Here is a 20,409-nt window from a genome sequence, read left to right on the forward strand (position 1 = left end):
TTTCCTGATTTCAGTATTATAGCCCTCACTCGTACCATCATATAGTTCTACACCACACCGTACTAACGGGCCTTTGCTGTCCGGCCCCTCAGCTGTGGAACTCTCTTCCTGCTAATCTAAGGCCGGAACATTCAGGTTCCTCTTTAAACCTCTTCTGAAGACTCACTTTTACTGTTTGACTCATTTTACATCTGACGCATTTTATTTATTTAAATCTTATTTTACGGTTTGATTGTGTTTCTTATTTGCTTTCACGTTTTATTGTGAAGCACTTTGTCACTTTATTTTGAAAAGGTGCTATTTAAATAAAGTTATCATCATCATCATCATCATCATCTCATCATCATCATCATCATCAGTATGAAATTCTCACCTTTCATCAACAGAGTGGCGTCCATCTTTGAAGACTATAGGATGACCCATAGACTGGTCACTCTTCATGGACACACAGCTGGGTCCAGGACCAGATTTAGGTTCATGTTCAGGTCCAGGTTCAGGTCCAGGTCCAGGTCCAGGTCCAGGACAGTGTGGTCCCTGATGGCTCCTGGTCACATGTGTAGAACCAGAGTCAGTGAATGAAAGACTTTGAGTCATGGACAGGTAGAGATGGTCATCTCACCTCTGAGCTTTGGTGTGTCTGGTCTTAGAGGGAGGGACTCCCTCCTCTCTGTCCTCACACTGATTCATAGCAGAGTCCACACCTTCACACAAACACAACAACATTATTTCTCTTCATCATGACAAACACACACAGCTCATTCACCTCAATACTAAAGACACTCATGGGACAGTTTCCATGTTGTTGTCACTCTGAGCTGCAGAGTCCTCTCTAAGAGATGACGTTCACAATGCTCTTCAGTCTGTTGGCTTGTTTGAAGACTAGAGGAAGACTCTTCATCTGGCTTTTTATTGGCCTTTCTTTGGGGATGACGTCACTTTTCACTTCTATTTGAGTGACTTTGAAAAGCTCTTCAACGTTTGAAATGTTCCTCTGTTTCCACGTCTACTACATCCAGTCAGAGCAGGAAGCAGCTACAAACAGGAAGAAACGTAAGCTGTGAACGTGCTTCAGTGTTTGTAAGATAACAGACTGTCAAAGTAAAAGCAGCTCTCTAAACTCTCTGTCTCCTGGAGGTCTGACAGTAATCTAGTAGAACACGTTGGCAGAGGAGACGAGTGAGGAGTCCAGAGAAAAGGACCGGCAGTGAATCCAGAGGCTGAGAGAGGAAAGTGGGCTCAACTGGCTGTTAGTTGAACCCTTCAATGAAACACTGTGAGCTCTCATCTGCAGATGTTTACTGATGTGTTGTCACAATGTAGTGTGCATCCTTTATTGTGACATGTCACCTGTTCATAGTTCATAACTTTATGATCTTTTTATCACTTTTCACTGTAAAGGTCTCAAGAGCAGATTGATCGGATCTGAAGTCCATCAGGTTAAATCTCTAGGAGTTAAAGTACGTTAGTAATAATAATAAAACAAAAACTATAATCATAACAATCATAATCATAACAGTAATAATAAATATAACCACTGAGTTCTGGTTCTAATCTAAATGAAGTTTCATAGGTACCGTATGACGTCATCGTCCGCTCTAAAGCTACCGTACATCCCTCCAAGCAGTACTTCCGGTCCGGATTTCAAAGTAAAGCATCGCGTGTCTTTTAGTTTACGTTAAGGAACAGAAGAGTAACTTAAGATCCTCAAAGTCTCTTAAAGTCAGGACGAGCCAAGACTGGCTACACGTTATTTTTGTATTTGTTTAACAGCAGACACTCTCTGTGTCCAAATGTCCTTCGGGACAATAAAGTCATCTCTATCACAATTCAACTGAGAAGGAAATTAAAAAGAAATGAATTGATTATAATAAATATTTTTATTATTATGTTTACTGAAGTATAATAATGTTCTTATAGCTCGTGTTAGAAGTTAAACAGCTCATAATTCATCTCTAATATCTATTTTATATTCATGTGAAAACATCTCCTTCAAACTACTGGATTTATTCAAGTTCATCACCAAAACTACATTTTACAGATGACATGTGAACACATCATGATAACGTTATAATGTACCTTCAGCCAGTACTCATGTTCACTGAGCAGAGCCTGAAGGCATCATAATGTAACTGAAGTGAACCTCCTGTTGGTTAGCCGTTAGCGGTGCTGCTAACGTTACTAGCTCTCCTCCTGTTGGTCAGCCGTTAGCGGTGCTGCTAACATTACTAGCTCTCCTCCTGTTGGTTAGCCGTTAACGGTGCTGCTAACGTTACTAGCTCTCCTGTTAGTTAGCCGTTGGCGGTGCTGCTAACGTTACTAGCTCTCCTCCTGTTGGTTAGCCGTTAACGGTGCTGCTAACGTTACTAGCTCTCCTCCCGTTGGTTAGCCGTTAGCAGTGCTGCTAACGTTACTAGCTCTCCTCCTGTTGGTTAGCCGTTAACGGTGCTGCTAACGTTACTAGCTCTCCTCCCGTTGGTTAGCCGTTAGCGGTGCTGCTAACGTTACTAGCTCTCCTCCTGTTGGTTAGCCGTTAACGGTGCTGCTAACGTTACTAGCTCTCCTGTTAGTTAGCCGTTAGCGGTGCTGCTAACGTTACTAGCTCTCCTCCTGTTGGTTAGCCGTTAGCGGTGCTGCTAACGTTACTAGCTCTCCTCCCGTTGGTTAGCCGTTAACGGTGCTGCTAACGTTACTAGCTCTCCTGTTAGTTAGCCGTTAACGGTGCTGCTAACGTTACTAGCTCTCCTCCCGTTGGTTAGCCGTTAGCGGTGCTGCTAACGTTACTAGCTCTCCTCCCGTTGGTTAGCCGTTAGCGGTGCTGCTAACGTTACTAGCTCTCCTCCCGTTGGTTAGCCGTTAGCGGTGCTGCTAACGTTACTAGCTCTCCTCTGATTGGTTGTTTACAATGAAACATGATCACAGATCAGAGACTAGGAACTATAAAGGTCTTGATCACATGTTTCTCACTCAGTGATGTCACGAGGCTCTGATCGGTGTTGACCGTTCTTTCATTACTGTAGTCTGATGTGTTTCAACAACTCAAACTAATCTGACTTTACACTCATTTAACAAACTATGTCTGGTTTTGGTGTTAAACGGGTTCAGAAGGAACATTCCATGTAGATTTAATGAGAACTGTTTTTAGCTATAAAAGCAGAATTACTAGAATTCTAACAGTTAAATAATAATGTGGTCCACTAATGCAATCTGGATAAGTGGCAGGAAACGGATGTACACATAGATAATATTAAAAACCTGAAGTTACAATATCAATATAAATATGTAAACAAGATGTATTGTTGTCAAATATACACAAGGCCTTTAAAGACCAGTGACAAATTCTATATTTAATTTTTCATGAGTTCAATAGAATTAAACACATTTTTAATGTTCTCAAAAGCATTTCGTAACTCTCAGACAAAATAAATACATTTGAATATAATGATTAAGTTTGAAGCTGGTGAGCTATAAACAGCATTTCATCTTTAATCTTCTGTGAATATAAATGTCCTGTAGGAGCTTGTACTCTGAGTAGCAGCAGTAACAGAGCTGACGGTGGTACAAAGTTAATGTTTTATCAACGCTGGTAAAACTTGTACTCGTGTTGTTTTTATAGCCGTTGTAATATTTATCAGAGGATGATCTAACTTCCTCGTTCACCTTTAGTCTGATCTTCAAACCCTTCAGTCTGTTGTTAGAATCATAAAAGGCATCAACACGTTTCTCAGTGTCAGCATAAATGATTTACACTGTAGAAGACTTCACAGCGTTTTAAAGCAGATTGTTTAGAGTTCAGCATCATGATGAAACACTTCCAACAGTAACCTCCGTGTCATTACTCACCTGAGGTGTGTGTGCTCGTGGGTTGACGGTCTCCCGTCACAGATTCTACTGGTGGAATAGATTGTGTTCAGCTCAGGTCAGCTGGTGACTTTGGTAACAAACAGTGATTGTGTTCCAGCTGATCACCTGAACAGTCAGCAAACACCTGAGGAGTAATAATCAGTCTTTACTCATCAATCTGACAATGTGGACTTCTTTACAATTACACACGTTTGGTTGTTTTAATTGATATTCCAGTTGTTTCTACTCACCAGGTGAGATCCTCTGTGCTGCCATCTGTGACGTTAAAAACTCCCCAATGAAGCCGGACTCACCTGAGTCAACCTTTGCTCTGTGTGACACTCACCTGATATCAGTTAATGTTTAACAAGCTGCACACACACTAAGAGGCCTGCTGCAGATCAGTACGTCACATTGTTAATAACACACAGTGGGTTTATTCCACCTCTAGGTTGGAAGCATGTTTCATGGAGCATAGACCTATAGAGTCTACTGAAGGTAGTAAATCCTTTAAGAGGTTAAACCATCCAACAAGTATTGCTGCTTAAGCATACAGACTCCTGATCTCATGAAGTACTTCTTGTTTAATGATGCTACCATCTGGCTCCATGTCCTGGTTCTCATATTTATATTGTATATTGGAACCAAACTCAGGTGGTGTAGTAATCCTACACCAGAATGCCACGACAACTATTCAAAATAGTATTATTGTGCATAATGTATGTATGCTGACAAGAACAGGAAAATGCTAAACAGAAATGTCAAAGATATGTTTTTGGAGAACTTGAGGAACAATGTCACCTTTACCAGAGTCAGCTTTATTAACAAAGTACTGTACGTGTTCACATACAAGCAGTTAGTTTAGTTGTTGTTGCTCTGAATGCACAAAAGACCAACAGCATGTTCTAACAAAACCTATAACCTGTCTATGCAATGACATCAGTACTGTGTACTAGCAATCATTCAAGCAGTACTTTGTAAAGGTGTCCTGTTGATGCTGGTAAGGCGTATACATAGTGCTTGTTAGCCATGACCAAAGCTAGTGAGCTACAACAACGCACCTGATCTGAAGTAGAGAGCACATCTTCTTCACATCTGATGAAAGATCAACAGTTGTCTTCTTTTGCTGGAACATATTCTTCTCCCTGGTGCTACACAGAACTGCTCTTTCAATATATATGTATATAATATATAATATATAACATATCTGCCATTTTTTCCACAAAAACCTAAATGACCACTAGCAATTGGAAGGACTAAACTATTTCCCAAAATCCCAATCCTACGTTCATTGTTACGCAAAAGTAAAAGCAAAAAGTGAGTTGGTCATTTGAGAGCAGGACTGTAACTTGCAGCAGAGTTCTTTAGACATAAGTGTGTCCAGCCGCCCTGATAACATACCCATTGACAGTCAGTCACTATCAAATCTGTCAGTTCAGGTAATGCCCTCATAGTTTATAATAAATACATAGAGTAGATAATGTGGCTGCAGATTTCTGAAGGCCAAAATGAGAACGCTTATGTAAATACCACTTTTGCGCTATTAGTTGTTGATCAAACTTACTGACTAGTTAGTTCGTGGAGTTCAAATGAATCGTTTTGTTTTCTTACCAACATGTTAAGCTAGCATTACCTCGCTCAGCTTGGCTGTGAAACCTTTTCAACACTGATTCAGTAGTCGCAGCAGCCATCGCGAAGTCATGCACGGCTTTTTTAAATCAAGACTGAAGACTTTCTGTTTGCTGCCTTTAATTGAACCAGATTCACGGATATTAATCAATTTCTGCATTTCACTTCTGTATTGTATTTCTTACACTGCTTTTTAGTGTTTTAATGACTGTTTTTAATGTTTCAATCAATGTTCCTTTTCTTTTGCCTTATGTTTTGTATAAAGTTAATTGACCCTATCACTCTACATTTAGATGCTAATCTGACCCCTACTGCTTCATCAAAAACACAACAGCTGATGTCTGAGTCCTGTAATCACATGAACACCAAGCATGATAAACCAGCAGAGCATCAACACTATCTGAGCCAACCAAGTTAGTGACTGACATCAGACTGAAGAACAGCATTGAAGCTCAGCTTGTAGCAGCTCTGTTATTCATCTCAATCATTCAGTGCTGTCAGACCTCATGGAGACTACGCAGACTCCCTCAGAGACCAGCAACACTGCACTTTGGTTGGAATGTACAAAATACAAACCAGTTTTATTTGGTTTATACGATAAAAACATTGAAGGTTACAGAAACAGATGATGTGAAAAGTAAAGAAAATAAAAGATAAAATGTCAAAACCTCAAAAGTTCAGATCACCAATAAGCCTCGTCACACATCACACATGAACACATGAATGAAGATCACTGAAACATGATCATCATTAAATGAACACATGATCAGTAAGAATACAAACCAAAGAATGAAAAGTTAAATCATGACACATTCTGCATTATAATATATCTTCATTGAATCAACAGCTGAGTTGGTTCTTGATCAGTAGTTTGGTTCAAACTTCTTTTGTCTCTTTTGATTTGTTTCTATGAGTTTCATCAAACTAGCACACAGTCAGTGATGAATGAAGTCAAAGTGAACAACACCACGTGAAGAACGACGCTGCATTGAACTAATCCTTCATGTGATAGTGTTCTGATGGATTTGGACATTTCTGCTTTGACGTGATGTTTATGTGCTTTATTATCTAGAATCATCCAAAACTTTGATTTCTTTTGATCTCAACATCACTTCTCTAAGTTTGTTCATTTGTTTCACGATGATCAAAGAAGATGAATTTAGTTTGTTCAAATCAAAACAACTCTTCACAACTTGTGGTTCTTGTTCCACAGATGCTGAATTTGATCCAGAAAGACTCTTGTTTGACATTCGGAGGTTTTTCTGAACACAAACAAATGTTTCAAGACAACAAAGTTCAGTTTTCTACACAAAGTCAAAGATGTTTCACAGCTTCTCTCAGACAACACATCATTTCAGGTCATTACATGGACCTCGCTCAGCTCTTTCACACATCCATCTGCAACACCACAAGTCCCAGAGAGCTCTCAACCCCCCAGAGTCCAGACCAGCTCAGGTACCCCTCACCTGCTCCAACTGCATCTACAACCACTGAGAGATCAGGTTGGTACCAACTCACATCAGCTGTGTGTGATCCTGTACACACTGAACTATCTGGTCAGCAGAGAGGAGGTTCCTCTAGCAGGAGGAGACTCTCCCTCCTCCAGAGAACACAGAGACACTGAGGAACCAGACCTGAACCTGAACCCAAAGCCAGGATAAAGAGGTTCAGTGAATGTGGTGTTGAAGGTGTGGAGGTGGATCAGTGTGTCAGAGGAGACTCTGTAGAAGGACAGAGAGCCAGCAGGACAGTCCACATACACTGCTACTCTACCAGAGGGGAGGGAGGAGGAGGAGGAGGAGGTGATGGGTGTTCTTGTCTGATTGTGATAGACATAGTTACCATCTATATGAGAGCACTTCAGACACCAGGACTGATCATTCTCTCCAAACAAACAGTCATCACCGTTTCCTTTCCTCCTGATTCCTCTGTAACTCACTGATATATAAACTCCTCCTCTCCACTCGACCTCCCAGTAACAGCGACCAGTCAGACCAGTTCTACACAGCAGCTGATGATAGACATCAAACCTGTCTAGATGATCAGGATATGACTGATCCTCCTCCACACGTGTCACCTTCCTGTTGTTGTCAGACAGTGTGAGTTTTCTGTTCACTGTGTTTGTGTCGAGTGTGAGTTCACAGGAATCTGATGGAGAGAACAAGACACAATACAGCTGCAGTTATTAATCTATCATGTGTTTGATGATGACATCAGAGATGTGAATGAGTGATGTCACAGTTTGAAGATGCTTTGTTTCCATGAATCAAACTCAAAGCACACTTACACTTCCTCAGACCTGGTCTGGACCATCGGACTCCAGCAGGCTCCACCCTGAAAGGAGGAGGGGGGTCAGAGCAGCATGGAGACATGGACATTACATCGCTCTCACACACAGAGCTTTGTTATTCATGTTCACATGGAGCACTTATTATTCATCAGCTCATATTCTTTGACTTCACTGGAGCTTCTTCTGATTGGCCCATGACGACAGCTCATTATGTTCACTTATTCATGATGTATTATTATCAGTATTATATTGACCATCATCATCCATTTCACACTCAGTTTCCTCTACAGTCAGTCAGTGAATCACATGTTTAAACCTGCATCTATTGATTTCTTTGTCCACTTGTGGTTCAGTGAAAACAAGCTGTGAACACAACATGTGACATCTTATCAGCTTATAAAGTAGTTGTGTCTCACATGATATCAACAGCTGCTTCCACATCCAGCAGTTACACATCAACATGATGACTCATCAGGAGTCTTTGTGTTTGTGTCTCCTGATGAATGGAAGTCCACTACTCTCTCTCTTGTAGCTCTGTGTTTGGTCTCCAGCACCTCCTGAGGGAAACATCTGTCTCTTTAGCTGCTAAATGCTCCACTATGTTCACCAGCTCGTCTCTAACTGAGTCTGTCTGCTGTTTGCTGCTGAGCAGGTAGTGAACAGTGGCTTCATCACAGCTTGTTGGATGAAAACAGCTGCTGCTGGAAACACTGAGACTGAACCAAACAGGAAATGTGCTGCAGAACCAAAACTAGGAGCTAAAAGAGGCTAAAACGCTGTGTAGAGCTGCAGAGATGGAGACAGTTCTCTGTGGGTTCATCACCACCACACGACTCTTCACCATCACACAGACTCAGCTGATCCGTTGTCAATATAGAAGTATTGATTGTTGATGTTTTGGTCCTGACAAGCGACCTCTTGTGTTTGTGTAATAATGACTGTTGTCTCTCAGAAGTAAAGGAGGAAGTATCCTGAAATCACTACAGCGCCACAAACCCTCTGATGGAGGAGGTCGGGGGGGATGGTTGGATGTACAAAGCTGTTCACATCCCGTCTCCTAGCAACAGTCAACACTGGTTTCTATTATCTGTAATCTGGGGGTGAAAATATTACAGTTCAAGTCCGTCTGCAGCCTGTGTCCCCCTAGAACTTTGGTCCAGTCCTCAATAAACCTCTTTGGGCTCTGACACACCATGTCCACAACCAGCTGTTGGTTCTTCACTGAGCGTCTGTGGCCGACTGTCACCTGCAGTTTCAACAAGTCGACTCTTATCAGCCAGGGAACTGGCTCTCAGTGCAAAACAAACCACAACCAGGTAAAGCTGAACTCCTTTAAAACAGGAAAACATTCCTATTGTGATGATTCATCAAGACGCTTTAAACAGATTGTTTCTGTCTGTTTGTCTTTTCACAATAATGTCTGGACTAAAGGACAACACACACGAGCATCAACACACCAACTATTGTTTGATATGAGCCCACAAACCTGCAGCGTGACGACGTTGACTCATGTCAACCCACCATGATGCCCGTCAGCGTGTCAGGATACACCACTGTCCTATTTTCTAATGTTGAAACAAGACAACGCTCCAGAAAAACAACAGATTCATCACCTTCCCTCCCTGTTGTGGCTCATCCTGGCTACTGTTCCCCGACTACTTCTGTCTGTATTGATGGTCTGATGTGGGACACAAACAGTCTGATGAGTCTCTGGTAGTTTGAGGTCAGCTTGGTGTGTCAGGGTCATATTAACCAGGCTGACAGTGTGACAGAGAAAAGTCTCCAGCTCTACCTCCTCCATCAGACTGATTGTCTGTGGCTGCAGCAGGCCTCTTCATACCTGAGAGTTTCCAGTCTCCAGTGTGGATCCTTCAGTCCATCAGACAGCGGCTTCACTCCTGAGTCTCCTGGATGATTGTAGCTCAGGTCCAGCTCTCTCAGATGTGAGGGGTTGGAGCTCAGAGCTGAGACCAGAGAAGCACAGCCTTCCTCTGTGATCAGACAGCCTGACAGGCTGCAAACACACAAAACAACACACATGTCACATGATCAGAGGGAACTGTGAGGGCTGGAAGGTTTATGTTTATTACTGTCATCACCAAGCTGTTTGTGTGTAAACTTTAAACTTAGTACTTAGTCCAAGAAAAGTAATTCACAGGGTCACCTGAGAGTCTCCAGTGTACAATGTGGACTCTCCAGTCCTCCAGACAGCATCTTCACTCCTGAATCCTGCAGGTTGTTGTTACTCAGGTCCATTTCTCTCAGACTAGAGGACTGGGAGCTGAGAACTGAGGACAGAGCTTCACAGCTTCTCTCTGAGAGGTTACAGTCACTCAGTCTGAAGAGACAATGATGAAGAAGAAATAAACAATAAGTAGAAAAGACAGCAGCTTATTTAAGTTATGATATATGAATCTAACTCTCTCTGTACTTACAGAGCTTTGTTGGAGGCTTTGACCACTGGCAGCAGCCTCAGAAGAGCCTCCTCTGAAGCAGAGTATTTCTTCAGGTCAAACACGTCCAGATCTTTTTCTGATGACAGTAAGATGAAGACCAGAGCTGACCACTGAGTAGGAGACAGTTTATCTGTGGAGAGACGTCCTGAACTCAGGGACTGTTGGATCTCCTCCACTAGAGAACCATCATTCAGTTCATTCAGACAGTGGAACAGATTGATGCTTTTCTCTGGAGACACATTCTCAATGATCTTCTTCTTGATGTACTGGACTGTTCCCTGATTGGTCTGTGAGCTACTTCCTGTCTGTGTCAACAGACCTAGTAGGAGAGTCTGATTGGTCTCCAGAGAAAGACCCAGGAGGAAGCGCAGGAACAAGTCCAGGTGTCCATTTGGACTCTGTAAGGCCTTGTCCACAGCACTCTGGTAGAGTTGTGTTAGTTCAGGTTTGCCTCTAGAGACTTCAGACCAACGGGAGGTTGTTTGTTCTTCTGACAGCAGATTGACTCCAGAGTTGATGAAGGTCAGATGGACATGAAGAGCAGCCAGAAACTCCTGAACACTCAGATGGATGAAGCAGAAGACCTTGTCCTGGTACAGTCCTCTCTCCTCTCTAAAGACCTGTGTGAACACTCCTGAGTACACTGAGGCTGCTCTGATATCGATGCCACACTCTGTCAGGTCGGATTCATAGAAGATCAGGTTGCCTTTCTGCAGCTGATCAAAAGCCAGTTTTCCCAGAGACTCAGTCATCTCCCTGCTCTCTGGACTCCAGTGTGGATCTGTCTCAGCTCCTCCATCATACTTGACCTTCTTCAGTTTGGACTGAACCACCAGGAAGTGGATGTACATCTCAGTCAGGGTCTTGGGCAGCTCTCCCCCCTCTCTGGTCTTCAACACATCCTCCAGAACTGTAGCAGTGATCCAGCAGAAGACTGGGATGTGGCACATGATGTGGAGGCTTCGTGAGGTCTTGATGTGGGAGATGATCCCTCTAGCCTGCTCCTTATCTCTGAATCTCTTCCTGAAATACTCCTCCTTCTGTGGGTCAGTGAACCCTCTGACCTCTGTCACCATGTCGACACACTCAGCAGGGATCTGATTGGCTGCTGCAGGTCGTGTGGTTATCCAGAGGCGAGCAGTTTCCCCCTGAAGAGGTTTGTCAGCAGCACATCCAGTGAGGTGGACTCTGTAACATCAGTCAGGACCTCATTGTGGTGGAAGTCCAGAGGAAGTCGACACTCATCCAGACCGTCAAAGATGAACAGAACCAGGAACTCTTCAAACCTGCAGATTCCTGCTTCTTTGGTTTCACTGAAGAAGTGATGAACAAGTTCCACCAAGCTGAACTGTTTCTCTTTCACCACATTCAGCTCTCTGAAAGTGAATGGATATGTGAACTGTATGTCCTGGTGGTCTTTGTCTTCAGCCCAGTCCAGAGTGAACTTCTGTGTTAAGACTGTTTTCCCAATGCCAGCCACTCCCTTTGTCATCACTGTTCTGATTGGTTCCTCTCTTCCAGGTGAGACTTTAAAGAGGTCTTCTTGTCTGATGGTTGTTTCTGGTCTGTGTGGTTTCCTGGATGCTGTTTCAATCTGTCTGACCTCATGTTCATCATTGACCTCTGCAGTCCCTCCCTCTGTGATGTAGAGCTCTGTGTACATCTGATTCAGAAGGGTTGGGTTTCCTGCTTTAGCGATCCCCTCAAAGACACACTGGAACTTCTTCTTCAGGTTACATTTGAGTTCACGTTGACAATCTGCTGCAGGAAGTCCTGAATGACTTCCTGAATAAAAACAAAGAACATCAATGAATAAATCATTAGACAAATATGTCAACATATCTGAATACATGTTGGTCCATCTCTTGAGACGTTAGTAAACGTCCCATTTATCCAGCATGTTAAGTCTTTAGAGAAATCCTCTTACTGCTCTGCAGACAGTCAGCCAGCTCCTCCTGCTTCATTCTCCTCAGGAAGTTCAGTGTGATCTTCACAAACGCCTCTCTGCTGCTCCTCCTCTGCTCTTCATCCTCACCGTCCAGCACCTCCTCATCCTCCCTCTGACTCTCTAAGCATTCTGGGTAATCTGAACTCACAACCTTCTGGATCTTCTTCAGCTCGTTCTTCACAAAAGTGACGATGTTCTCCTCCAGCAGCTGGAACAGAATATTCTATGAATGACACAAACTAAAACCCTGGAAGCAAACATCAGATCCATGTTGGACAGACTGACGATCCACTGGTCTACAAAGTGCAGCATGGAGATGATTGTGAACACAATAGATGTAACAGTAGTTGTACATGTACAGACCATAAATATGGAGTCCAGGTGTGTTTGATGCTGCTGGGCAGACTGACCTCTGGGAACCTCTGAGCTCTCCTGGTCCTCTCTGTGGAGGAATCATGAACAATCAGCTCACATTGTGTTTGTACCATTAACACAAATACAACAATCAGTTAAAGATGTTGTGTTCTGTCATGATTAGTGCTGGGCAACGATAAAAAATTTGAATCGTGATTAATCGCATGATTTTTGCCAATTATCACGACAATGTTGACTTTTTTATGATCACAGAATGTTGGACTAGCTCTGAGGAATGCACCTCTTATTGAGTCATGCTGTGATTCACAGAAATGTTCTCAGTCGTTCCTCTCTCTGGATCGGCTGCTTCTCCTGCTTTGAATATCTTAGTTGTATTTACAGACCCACTAATCTTACTGTTGATCTTTTATTATGGAACAATATGACAGAGTTCTTATTCTTGGTGATTTTCATATCCATGTTTGCTGCTCCTCTTCCTCGTTCACCTCTGACTTTATCAAACTCTTAGATTCTTTTAGTTTGAGACAGTTTGTGAATCAACCGAGGCATGACAGAGGACTCACCTTAGACCTTGTGCTCTGGGTTGGTTTCTATGTGGATGATGTGAATCTACGTTGCTGTTGAGCCTTCGGTCAAGTCTGTGTTTGAGTGGTGAACACTGAAGAGTAGTGAACTGGTCAGTTTAGCGTGCTAGCTAGTTAGGCTATCGTGCTAGCTAACTTGGGGCAGCATTACAGATATGGCTCACGCGCTACATTTTGTGGCTGTTTTTGGTGGTTTTGGTCACGATGTTACAGGGTTCTCCCTTGAAAAGTTGTTGGCCTGGGGACACGTTGCTCGACCAGCTGCGCTCCGTCCGCGTGGGGGGAGGGGAGGGCCAAATTACTTCGGTTAAGTCAGTGGTTCTCAAACTGTGGGGCGCGCCCCTCTAGTGGGGCGCAGCGGTATTGCAGGTGGGGCGCAGGGGGAAATGCAGAATGTTTTTATTTCAAGAACTGTATTCATACCTGCAAACTTGTCGCTTTTCGGCGAAATTCGCCGTTTTGAATCAAAATATATCATCGTGTAGATCCGTAGAGCTTTTGTTTTTTTTTGGGGGGGGGGGGGTCAACTGGCCAGCCAGCGTTTCTCAGATTGGAGTGAGACGAGGAGAAAAGGTGATGTCGTGATCTTCACAATAAAACATCTCTGATGTGACGTGTGGAGTCTTGGCCAATCAGCGTTCAGATGTCTACACCGTCTTTCCCTCCGTTACAGTTTGAGTTCCGTTATGTTCCGTTACCGTTCAGACTTGCTGGGTTAAGTTAACGTCCACTGCATGCGGAACTTTGTCGACTGTTAACGTTCGTCATTATCGCGATTTAGGAGGAAAAAACGTAACGTGATGAAACATGCAGCCCCCCCTCCCTCCTCCCGTGTTCCGGTTCAGTTCACGAGGTCACTCGTTAACGTTAAACCGGAACACCGGCGCATCTGGTTGCAGGTTGTTTGTTTTAACTCAAAGTAGAATGAGATGATGATGATGAGATGATGATGATGAGGTCAAAGAGCTTCATGAAGAGGAGGCTGTCTGTAGCGCAGCTTGACGCAGGGCTGAGCTGTGAGTGGAGCTGGGCCTGGATAAAGGTGGAGCTGGGTCTGGATAAAGGTGGAGGTGGGCCTGGATAAAGGTGGAGCTGGGTCTGGATAAAGGTGGGGCTGGGCCTGGATAAAGGTGGAGGTGGGTCTGGATAAAGGTGGAGGTGGGCCTGGATAAAGGTGGAGCTGGGTCTGGATAAAGGTGGAGCTGGGCCTGGATAAAGGTGGAGCTGGGCCTGGATAAAGGTGGAGGTGGGCCTGGATAAAGGTGGAGCTGGGCCTGGATAAAGGTGGAGCTGGGCCTGGATAAAGGTGGAGCTGGGCCTGGATAAAGGTGGAGGTGGGTCTGGATAAAGGTGGAGCTGGGCCTGGATAAAGGTGGAGGTCTAAACAGACGTGAGTACAGCTTCCTGCTGTCACAGTGTTTTAAATGCGTTGATGAGGCAGGTATGCTACATGCAGCCTCTGCTCCATGAGATGAACTACAGCAACAAGGGCTCACATGTCCTCTCATCACACTGTTCACTGTGATGACCACAGCCAGTGGACCAACAGTCCCAACAGTCCCACTGCAGCTATTATTATTATCACAGCTGTTATTTTACTTTTAGAATGCTACATCTTAAAGCTCATATTTAAAATAAAATGCTGCTGGTATGTGTGACACATATCTGCACTCATTTTGTTTAGTTTTTCACAGGTTGCAGTTTATTGTTATTATCTTAGAAAGATATTCACAATAAGCTATTTTTTGCCAAATATTAGTTATTTCTTGCACAGATTGAACTTTATTTGCATTGTTCTAACAAAGTGATGCACATTGTGTTTGTTTTTGTCTGATGGAGCGATCTGGTTTACTTGAAAGTAATTACAATTTTCTTTATTCTATTATTTGAAAAAGCACAGACGGAGGAGTCACAAAATGTTATTTCAATAAAAGTTCAACATGGACCATTTTGTTAGTTTTGTTGGGGCGGTGGGGCATGAACATTATCCTTCCTCCAAAGTGGGGCGCGACAGAAAGAGTTTGAGAACCACTGAGTTAAGTGAAGCTCACTTCTGCCACACAGGTGCTTTGCTGTGCTGAGTCAGCACACAGCGCGCTCTCTCACATCCTCAAGTGCAGCCGAGGTCGAATGAGGGAAATGTGACAAGACGGGGAGTCATAGCTGAGCAGCAACAAGCACACTCTGGTCCTGTGCTGACACATATCCCATGTGTGGTGGAGTTAGTGACTTTAGAGCGAGTCTAATACACTGAACAATATTTTGTCACTATCATATTCTGACATATTTTTACAGTAACTTATATTTCTGTCATCAGGTTTAAACTGGTCTCTTATGTCTCTATCCAGTGCGGTGTCCTTGATGATGAAGGCTTTGGGCATGAAACAAGGTGCCAGTACTGTGTTGAGTTAGTGTCACATATCAACATGACCAGGCCTGCTGTGTATCTCAGTATGAACCTCATGGTGACTTGTTCATGTGCTGGTTTTTTGTGTGGGGATAAAACATGCTATCGATATGAAGACTGAAGCCAAATCCAGATTTAATGTTCATGTTTTAACATAATTCTCTATATATTTCACAGGATATTAAAGGACGTTGACTCTCAGCAAGTTGACATCAACAGTTGACGCAAAGTAAACTCAACTTAGTGCTGTTATAGTTTAACTCGACATATACATTTGAAGTCGTAGTTTGTGTTGCTGCATTATACTGGGAGGACTACTGCATTCATTGTTTTAGGTACCTCATCTTGATCATGTTGTTTTATTGTCTTTTGTTTCAGATCAATGAGGAGTTCAGAAGAATAACCACAGTTCATCTGGAGCGAACCTTCTTGTCGAAATTGGACAATTGCACTACCAACTTTCTGGAGATACTTGGGACAAAGGGCGGAGCTGCAGGAACCAAGACCCATGCTGGATTCACCCAGCCTGGTAAAGTTTAGATATCATATATTAACATTATATAAAATGATGTTGGGCTCATATACACTGAGAATAGATACATAATGACGCATTTGAACACATTCAATAGTTTCCTCCACTATTGTCCTTTTTTGAGAACACATCAGACTCGATGACGTAAAAATGAACATTAGTAAATTTGAATTTCAAAGATGTCATTGAATCATGAAGATCCATGGAAATGCAACACAGAAAGGCTTCACTCCTGACGATGTGTTCGTCGTCATGGAGGGAAGAGAGGTTCTTGATGACTGTCAAAGTGTGGCAAAGGCCCGCCTTCTGCTCATGGGCTTCATCTGTGTATCTAAGTGTTGTCAAGCAATACCCATCGTATCAAATTAAAAGCGTTTGTTAAATGACTAAACGTTTGTGTCCTTAAATTTCTTATTGGCAGCACTGATTTAGAAATGTTTTGTCTGGCAATGCCAACCAGATTCTATATGTTGGTATTTGTGTGTCTGTCAGCAGTGACCTCTTTCACCAGTTAACAAGTAAAGCTGCTGCAGTTTAAAGATGTTGTGTAGAAGCCTGATGTTAAGACGATTTCATTAAATAACAGTAGCCCAGTTTAAAAAATGCAACATTCATATTTGAACAGTTGTGTAGAGAAGTAGTAGATAAAAGATATATTGTGTAAATATTACTTAATATTTCTCAATAGAAAAAGTAAAGTAAAGCTAGTTAAATATACATGAAACACTGAATTGATTTTACTGGAGTTTTGTAATTAGATGCAAAGGTAGCCTGAGTAAAGATTACTATCAAAGGCTAAGTACATTTTATGTCTAAGGAAGAAATATTCAAGTAAAATTGAAAACATCAATTCTTACTAGTAAGTAAACTTAACTTGAGAATTCCTACCCCCCCACCCTTGTGCACTGGTCCTCTATAAGATGTAGAAACCTGCACACGGGGCTCTTCATCCCTCAGACTGCACACAGGAGCTCAGTGGGATGATTGAACCTTCTCTGCACAGAGAATAAATACTCCAAAGACAAACCTTCTCTCCTCACATTTCCTTATTTCAGTATTATAGCCCTCACTCGTACCATCATATAGTTCTACACCACACCGTACTAACGGGCCTTTGCTGTCCGGCCCCTCAGCTGTGGAACTCTCTTCCTGCTAATCTAAGGCCGGAACGTTCAGGTTCCTCTTTAAACCTCTTCTGAAGACTCACTTTTACTGTTTGACTTATTTTTACATCTGACGTATTTTATTTATTTAAATCTTATTTTACTGTTTGATTGTGTTTCTTATTTGCTTTCATGTTTTATTGTGAAGCACTTTGTCACTTTATTTTGAAAAGGTGCTATTTAAATAAAGTTATCATCATCATCATCATCATCATCAGTTTGAAATCCTCACCTTTGATCAACAGAGTGGCGTCCATCTTTGAAGTTAGTAGGATGATCCATAGACCGGTCACTCTTCATGGACACACAGCTGGGTTCAGGTTCAGGTCCAGGTTTACGTCTACGTTTACGTTTAGGTCCAGGTCCAGGTTCAGGTCCAGGTTTACGTCTACGTTTACGTTTAGGTCCAGGTCCAGGTTCAGGTTGTTCCAGCTTCCTCCTGATAGAAACACCAGATACATTCAGTGATGTAATAAACCTACTGTACTCTGTGTATTAGTGTTCTGGTAGTTTTAGGAGACGTTTAGTATGAAATCAATGTTTCATGTAGAAATGTTTCAGTGTTGATGTTGAAGCTGTATTCAGTGCAGCAAAGACAGGAAGTGATGCAGTGAAGTGACCATGATGGTTGAAGAGTAATGCTGTCCAATCAGGATGAAGAGAGGAACCATGTGGTGTAAAAGAGTTTTACCTGAGTGACCTTCTGACTTCATCATCATCATCTCATCATCAGTTTGTTTTCATCATCAGTTTGAAATCCTCACCTTTGATCAACAGAGTGGCGTCCATCTTTGAAGCTAATAGGACGACCCATAGACCAGTCACTCTTCATGGACACACAGCTGGGTTCATGTTCAGGTCCAGGTTCAGGTCCAGGTTCAGGTCCAGGACAGTCTGGTCCCTGATGGATCCTGGTCACATGTGTAGAAACAGAGTCAGTGAATGAAAGACTTTGAGTCATGGACAGGTAGAGATGGTCCTCTCACCTCTGAGCTTTGGTGTGGCTGGTCTTAGAGGGAGGGACTCCCTCCTCTCTGTCCTCACACTGATTCATAGCAGAGTCCACACCTTCACACAAACACAACAACATTATTTCTCTTCATCATGACAAACACACACAGCTCATTCACCTCAATACTAAAGACACTCATGGGACAGTTTCCATGTTGTTGTCACTCTGAGCTGCAGAGTCCTCTCTAAGAGATGACGTTCACAATGCTCTTCAGTCTGTTGGCTTGTTTGAAGACGAGAGGAAGACTCTTCATCTGGCTTTTTATTGGCCTTTCTTTGGGGATGACGTCACTTTTCACTTCTATTTGAGTGACTTTGAAAAGCTCTTCAACGTTTGAAATGTTCCTCTGTTTCCACTATCATTCTCTCTCTGCTGCTCAGCTCCTCTTTCACTCAGAAAAGTCTGAAGAGAAAAGTTAAATAGAAAAAGTGTCTCACACAGTTGAGTTAAGAAAAGGTCGACTACAACCTGCTGATTAAGGTGCACGCTTTGAAAAATAAATCTTTATAAAATGTTAAAAAGTCTGACAGCAGAAGTTCTCATTAAATTACAGTAAAATAAAATATATTCTACTACAATAAAATACCATTAAATACAGATATTAGCTGTAAATACTCTGTAACATTACAACAAAACTCTAGTACAAGTACATTTAGTTATTATTAGAAAACGTGAAAGGTTTTAGAGAATACTGAATATTTAATTTAACTATTTCATAGAATTATTCATTTTATCTCCAACATCTGTTAAAGTTTAGATTTCTGTAATAAAACAAACTTCACTTTAGCTTCTTTTAAACCCCGTTAACAACGTGTCAAAAGACGTCATTTTAAATGCTCATCCCATAAGTTTACAGTGTTTTACAAGTTCAATATTGTTCATCAACCTCCAACAAATGGCGCTGAGCTGTTTCTCCTCATGATCTCCCTTCAGAGTCCAGAAGTCAGTCAAACACAGAAGAGAAACATGACACGTACCTGTCCTCATAGAGAACACTGTGGGCACTGTGGGAACATGTGGAAGCTTTCATTTGATGGATTGTTCACTTCACCATTTGATCAGTTAGTAAAAGGTCGACTACAACCTGGTGATCAACGAGAGAAAAAGTGAACACTAAAGGAAACACAAACACATTCAAACACTATCAAAAATGGAGTAAATGTGTTGAGAAGCAGAAGAAGAAATGAACATGAAGCTTTGAGGACTTAAAGGACTGAAAGCAGCAGGTGAGAGCACAGTGCAGGAACAAAGGCCCAGGTGAGCTCTCTGGTCCCTGCTGGGTCCTAGTGCTCCACAGCAGTAACAGTCCTGACAGACCCCAGATCAGACTGAACTCCTCTTCTTCATCACAGTGTCATCATTCAAAGCAACACATCATCTGGACTTCAACATTCAAACTAACAGCAGCTTCTCTCTGCCTGCTCACACAGGCGGCCATCTTGTTTCCCAGCTGACGTTTGTGTTTGAAAGCAGCTTTAAACAATCACACGTTCACAACAATCAATGACGTCATTCCAACCAATCACAGCTCCACTTACTGAACTTTCAGCATGAACTTCATCCGTGTGCAGCTCTCTTCTGTCCTCAGCAGGTCTGTGTAGAAAAGGAGCTCCGTACTTCACTTCAACTTCCATCAGACGAAGTGAAGTGACGCAGCTTGTTATGCTTCATCAGAGAGAGGGTGTGTCCTCACGTCACCATCACAGTATGCAGTCTGACTGGTTGGACTGAGTCTCAGGCTGAGCTGCGTTCACAGGATCAAATGTCATTGTGAACACAAACCTCCTCACAGCTCAAACAAGAGTCTTTCAGGATCAAACTCAGCATCTGTGGAGAAATCATTTCAACTTGTAAAGAGTTGCTTTGACCACAGACTGGATTGTGTTGTTTAGACCAGATAGTTTGGAGGATCCATGCACGCCCCTCTTTGTCTCCTTGTCTTCTTGTATATGTAGACTAGTAGGGAACAGAGGATCACGAAACCTTTGCAGCAAATGTTGTGCAGAGTTTATCTTGAATAAATACATTCACTAAGACAACAGAGTCTGACGTGAGAGTGTTTTTATTCTTCACTCCACTTTGTGGATCTGGTTGAACCTGTTGGGGCGGGACAACTTACCCACGTATCAGTCTGAAGCTGCGTTCTGAATCATTTCCTCTTTCTTTGTACTTT

General features: G+C 42.6%; 1 protein-coding gene and 1 long non-coding RNA gene across 2 annotated transcripts; both read right to left on the reverse strand.

Moving 5' to 3' along the window:
* Positions 1-379: 379 nt before the first annotated feature.
* On the reverse strand, positions 380-4,980 carry LOC142934370 (uncharacterized). Its single transcript, XR_012947720.1, has 3 exons — positions 4,092-4,980; positions 3,841-3,985; positions 380-701 (listed from the first exon to the last, which is right to left on the reverse strand). It is a non-coding gene; the product is annotated as an uncharacterized LOC142934370 (long non-coding RNA).
* A 1,171-nt stretch (positions 4,981-6,151) lies between these two features.
* Positions 6,152-18,586, reverse strand: LOC142934362 (uncharacterized). The gene is given in 11 exon segments (XM_076078911.1): positions 6,152-7,617; positions 7,757-7,803; positions 9,600-9,773; positions 9,924-10,097; positions 10,195-11,356; positions 11,359-12,000; positions 12,143-12,371; positions 12,527-12,605; positions 17,457-17,663; positions 17,989-18,135; positions 18,211-18,586. Coding segments are annotated over 11 exon segments (3,564 nt in total). The 5' UTR covers positions 18,315-18,586; the 3' UTR covers positions 6,152-7,018.
* Positions 18,587-20,409: the final 1,823 nt, after the last annotated feature.

This window comes from Anarhichas minor, unplaced genomic scaffold (genome assembly GCF_050575085.1).
Source record: "Anarhichas minor isolate MPS153535 unplaced genomic scaffold, ASM5057508v1 ptg000068l, whole genome shotgun sequence".
In the NCBI taxonomy this organism is placed as follows: Eukaryota; Metazoa; Chordata; class Actinopteri; order Perciformes; family Anarhichadidae; genus Anarhichas; species Anarhichas minor.